This window comes from Lipotes vexillifer, unplaced genomic scaffold (genome assembly GCF_000442215.2).
Source record: "Lipotes vexillifer unplaced genomic scaffold, Lipotes_vexillifer_v1.1 scaffold1134, whole genome shotgun sequence".
Taxonomy (NCBI): Eukaryota; Metazoa; Chordata; class Mammalia; order Artiodactyla; family Lipotidae; genus Lipotes; species Lipotes vexillifer.
Window position 1 is genome coordinate 527,862 of NW_006772145.1, and position 5,813 is coordinate 533,674.

Consider the following 5,813-nt stretch of genomic DNA (forward strand, 5'->3'; position numbering starts at 1 on the left):
TCTTTCCCTGTGGGAACTCGCCTGGGAGGGGCTTTGCTCTTGGCACACAGAGCACAGAAGGTTGCATGTTTGTTCCTTCACTCTTTCAATTCCCTGGAGGAGACTCTGGCCCCCTCTCCTCTGTGTGAGAGTCTCCTGGGGCTCCCCTGTACACACTTCCAATGACAGTGGGAACTTTCTTTGTTCTCAGAGTCAGAATAAACTTCCTCCTGAGCAAAACAGTTTGAGCCCTCCTTATACCCCAGAGTCCATACTGGCCTCACTTCATCTCCTAGGACATCACTTCTTTTTCCACCTGGCAAAGCAGAGGGTGGGCTGAGAGGGGTCAGAGGAGACTCTCCTCAGCTTCCTGTTCCTTTTCTTTCTCCTTCAGCAGCATTTCCGTTCCCCAGACCAGATCTGATATTCCAGCTGGAGCGAGGGGAAGCACCAGGGGGCCTGGATCCCTGGATACCCATCAGGAGAGAGGTGAGAGGTGTCTGCACAGGTAAGCAAGAGAACCTACCATGTTCCTCTTCAGCTTTGCCTCCTTCGGTCTTTTAATGATTTAACATGACAAAGGTTCCCTTGCTGGAGCTTCAGACCCAAACTGGAAAAGACGAGTCCAAACATTTCATTTTCTGTCATTTTTCGTTGTAAAACTAAAGGATTTCAAACCTTTTGTAGTGAAAATAGGTTTCTGTTGGTCAACTTAAGAATATAAACAGAATATAGTAAGAACTTGTTTCTGTAAGAATATTTTATATGGGTGTGTGTGAAACTGTACAGGAGAACGGAATGTTTATGAATTCCTGAACACTAAGTTATAAATTAGCTTTTGGAAGAAAGCCTGTTTATTTTGGGGAGTGTTTTTTCTACTTCTGTAAAAAATGCTATTGGCATCTTGATAGGGATTGCATTAAGTCTATAGATGGCTTTTGGTAGTATTGACGTTTTAACCATATTAGTTCTTCCAACTCATGAACACAGGATATCTTTCCATTTATTTGTGTCTTCTTTGATTTTTTTTTCCCTCAATATCTTGTAGTTTTCCGAGTAGATACCTTTCACTCCCTTGGTTAAATTTGTTCCTAAGTATTTTATTGTTTTTGATACTGTTGTAAATGGGATCAATTTTGTTATTTCTCAGAAAACTCATTGTTAGTGTATAGAAATTATTCAGATTTTTGTATGTTAATTTTATATCCTGCAACTTTACTGAATTCATTGATTAGATCTAACAGTGTTTTGTTGAGTCTTTAGAATTTTCTATATATAAAATCATGTTATCTGCAAATAGAGACAATTTTATTTCTTCCTTTCCATTTCTGGTACCTTTTATTTCTTTTTCTTGCCTGTTTTCTCAGCTAGGATTTCCAGGTATTGAATAGGAGTGGTGAGAGTGGGCACCCTTGTCTTGTTCCTGATCTTAGAGGAAAAGTTTTCAACGTTTCACCCTTGAGTATGATGTTAGCTGTGGGCATGTCATTTATGGCATTTATTATGTTGAGATATGTTCTTTCTATGCCTAATTTGTTAAGAGTTTTTATCGTGTATGGATGTTGAATTTTGCAAAATGCTTTTTCTATATCTATTGAGGTGATCATACGATTCTCTTTTTTCACTCTATTAATGTGAAGTATTGGTTGGTTTGCAGAAACCATGATTGGGAATAAGTGGTTTCCTTGCTTGAAAGATATTGAATTGAAGTAAATGTAAAGAACCATCCAGAGATTTGGTGTATAGCCTTTCTCATTCAGTTGGCCCTGTTCTTATACTCTCTCAATCGCTAATGCTATTCAGAACCTCTGTAAACCAAATGCCCCTTTATTATTCACCCCCACTCTGTTTTCATCGGTACCTTTAGGTTGACTCCAGCACTTCAGGTCACCTTGATGAAACCCTTTCCCAGGGACCCGCCTGCAATTGTCAGTGTCTCACTTTGCGACAGCTACACATTATTTAGTTAGCCTGCCAGCAGCTTTAAACCAGCATTGTCCAGTAAAGCTTTCTACGGTGATGGAAGTGTTACATATCTGCACTCTCCAATATGGTAGCCATTAGCCACATGAGCACCTGAAATATGGCTAATGCAGCTGAGGAACTGAATTTTTAATTTCGTTCCATTTTAATTAATTTAAATTTAGATAGCCACATGTGTCTAGTGACCACCTAATCAGACAGTACAGCCTAAAACCATGAAAAAACAGCCTCCAACTGCCTCTTTTAGTTTCTAGATCAGTGGGTTTCAAACCCTAGTGTGCATCAGAATCACTTGCAGGGCTTGTTAAAACACAGACTGCTGGACACCACCTCCAGAGAGCCTAATTTGGCAGATTGGGGTAGGGTCTGAGAATCTGAATTTCTAACAAGCTCCCAGATAATGATGGTCCTGGAACCACACTTTGAGGACCACTGTTCTTGAGAATCTTGAACTGTGTTTTTAAAATTCTGGGTTGCAACTCCTCAATGAGTTGTGCTCAGCATTTAAAAATTAGACTAGACTGTGCTAGGCTTAAATAAAATAGACCAAACTTGTATAAAATATGTCATACGTTCATTACTCTTACTAAGGGTATCATTCTGCGAAACTTTTGTTTCTGTTTCAGTTTTGTACGAGTGTATACATTTTTGTGTGGAAGCATGTGTGTCCTGAGTGAGTCATGGTCAAAATAACTCAAGAAACACTAAGCTAGAAGTTTCACTTTTGGTGCCTGAAAAGGCAAAAACGGCTTCCCTGTTGTAGTGCCACCAGTGAGAGTGTGGGTCCCCCTTGCCCGCCAGTTGCCATCTCCAGTCCTAGAAGGGTCTTGACTAGCCATGTCTTTTTTCCTTTCGTGGGTAAGTCTCTCTCCCAGGGGACAGCACATAGGTTTTGAAATTGCAGTCCTTTTATGAACCCCTCACAACCGGCAGTGTTACAAACTGTTTTTTCCCCAGTCAGACTTGCTATAGAGCACATCTCCTTAAAGATTACAGAATAATCTAAAGCATTTGGAGTTTCTTGCCTTGACAGGGCCTTGAGATCCACTGTTGCGGACAGCATCTCCCAGCCCTCTGGACGCTGTGTGGCATGAGAACTGCTTACCCAGCTCTCTTTGCTGTAATTCAGAGATCTCCTTCCTCTACCTCAGCTCCCTCTGCTTTCCCTTTTTTTTTTTTTTTTTTTGGCTGCTCTGTGTGGCTTGCAGGATCTTAGTTCCCCAGCCAGGGATTGAACCCAGGCCCACAGCAATGAGAGCGCTGAGTCCTAACTACTGAACCACCAGGGAATTCCCTCCCTCTACTTTTCTTAATTCCTTTCCATTCCAGCAATTTCTCCACCTCATTCCCATTTTTCTTCTTCCATTCGTCTCCATTAACAGTTTCTGCTGTCTGCACTGGTTTTGTTGTCTTAATGGCATTGCTTTCCTTCTCCACCTCCAGTATTTTTTTTTTTTTTTTTTCAGTACGCAGACCTCTCACTGTTGTAGCCTCTCCCGTTGCGGAGCACAGGCTCCGGACGCGCAGGCTCAGCGGCCATGGCTCACGGACCTAGCCACTCCGCGGCATGTGGGATCTTCCCAGACCGGGGCACGAACCTGTGTCCCCTGCATCGGCAGGCGGACTCTCAACCACTGCGCCACCAGGGAAGCCCCACCTCCAGTATTTTTAACTGTTCCTTCAGGGCACCATCAGGAGGCTATATCTCCCTCCAAAAAGTACATAGGTCCCAGGCAAGCTAGTACTGCTTAATCCCTTTCTCCTAGCATATATAGGTGACTGTTATGTTTTCTTTCTTCTTTTCCTTTTTTTTTCTTTGATACCTTTATCTTTATGTAATGCCCCTCTTTGTTTTTTTGTTACAGTCTTTGTTTTAAACTATATTCTCTCTGGTATGAGTATTGCTACTCCAGCTTTCTTTTAGTTTCCATTTGCATGGAATATCTTTTTCCATACCTTCACTTTCTCTGTGTGTGTGTATTTATTTATTTTAATTTTTACTTTATATTGGAGTATAGTTGATTAACAATGTTGTGTTAATTTCAGGTGTACAGCAATGTGATTCAGTTATATTATGTTTTCTTTTTATCATGCTAGGTGGTAAAACCAAGACTGAGAATGGAGGGCAAACTCCAGAGCTGAGCATTTCTAAAGGACCAGAGTCACACAGACCGATAATGGAGGTACTGCTGGTGGATGTTCCCCAGCACCTTCACTTTGAGAACAGCTTAGAGAAGCTGAAGCTGTATGACATGGGGAAGAAAACAAACTCAAAGAATGGCGATTTCACAGATTTGCCAGTCCAGGATCATACGTCTTCCACTGTTGAAAGAGAAGAGATAGCCAGACAACTGGAAGGAAGATGTGCTGTCCACACACATCTCATTGCAAAGCAGGGCCTCCCTAGAGAACAGGTATTTTATAAATGTGGTGAGTGTGGCAGATATTTCAACGAACGTTCAGACCTTCACCAGCATCAGAGAATTCACACAAATGAGAAGCCCTACAAATGCAAAGAATGTGGGAAAGCCTTCAGATATAACTCAAAACTGTCACAGCACCAGAAAATCCACACTGGGGAGAAACCGTACCTGTGCCAGGAATGTGGACAAGCCTTCAGTCAAAACTCCCACCTCCTTCAGCATCAGAAACTCCACTGGGGAGAGAAACCCTATGAATGTAGGGACTGTGGGAAAACCTTCAGCTACAACTCAAAACTTATCCGGCATCATCGAATCCACACTGGGGAGAAACCCTTTAAATGTAAGGAATGTGGGAAGGCCTTTCAGTGTAGCTATGACTGCATCATCCATGAGCGAATCCACACTGGGGAGAAGCCATACAAATGTAAGGAGTGTGGGAAAAGCTTCAGCTCAAATTCAGTCCTGATTCAGCATCAGAGAATCCACACTGGGGAGAAACCTTACGAATGTAAAGAGTGCGGCAAGGCTTTCCGCCGGAGTTCGGTATTTCTCCAGCACCAGAGGTTCCACACTGGGGAAAAACTCTATAAGTGTCATGAATGTTGGAAAACTTTCAGTTGTAGCTCACACTTTATAATACATCAGAGAATCCACACCGGGGAGAAACCTTATGAATGCCAGGAGTGTGGGAAGGCGTTCAATCAGAAAATCATCCTGGTTCAGCACCAGCGAGTTCACACTGGGGAGAAACCTTATGAGTGTAAGGTGTGCAGGAAATCTTTCAAATGGAGCACAAGTTTCATTCAGCATCAGAAACTGCATACTAGGAAGAAACCTGCCCAAGTTACAGGGCCGTCCCTGGTTAAGCCCCATTGCCCCACTTCAGTCCTCTCTCCTCCGCCTCCCCAACATGCGAGCCCTGCCCCAGCCATGCCAAGGTCTCCCCCATCTTCTCCACGTGCAGTGCTGCTTCCTCCCTCTGCGCCTCTCTTCATGTTGCTCCCCTCATCTGAAATGGCCAAGTCTTCACCTGTCCAAATCATGCATTTCTTTCAGGATCTTGCTTCTCCTGGGAAGTCATCCCCTCGTAGCCTGAAACCTTTATCTCATTCCCCATTAGCTCCCTGATGTTCTCAACTCCATTGTCCCTAGGGTAGCAGACTTTCCTCTGGTCTCCTGGTCATGTCTTTAATGATACTCTTCTGGTCTTCCATAAGTATATCATTATTGTTTTCCCAGCTCCTTTTAAGTTTCATGCTTAAGGACTGTGTTTGATTACCCTCTTCTATCCCCCGGGTAGCAAACGGTAGTATATATTTTTTTGGGAGGGGGGCATGCCTCGCAGTTTGCAGGATCTGAGTTCCCTGACCAGGGATTGAACCCGGGCCACAGCAGTGAAAGCCGGGGATCCTAACCCCTAGCGCACCA

General features: G+C 43.3%; 1 protein-coding gene across 1 annotated transcript in view; it reads left to right on the forward strand.

Moving 5' to 3' along the window:
• ZNF619 (zinc finger protein 619) overlaps positions 1–5,513 on the forward strand; it is a 10,282-nt gene extending 4,769 nt beyond the window's left edge. Inside the window, exons 3-4 of the mRNA XM_007447346.1 lie at positions 374–487; positions 4,060–5,513. Of these exons, the coding sequence (XP_007447408.1) occupies positions 374–487; positions 4,060–5,513 (1,568 nt within the window). The remainder of the gene's footprint in view (positions 1–373; positions 488–4,059) is intronic.
• Positions 5,514–5,813: the final 300 nt, after the last annotated feature.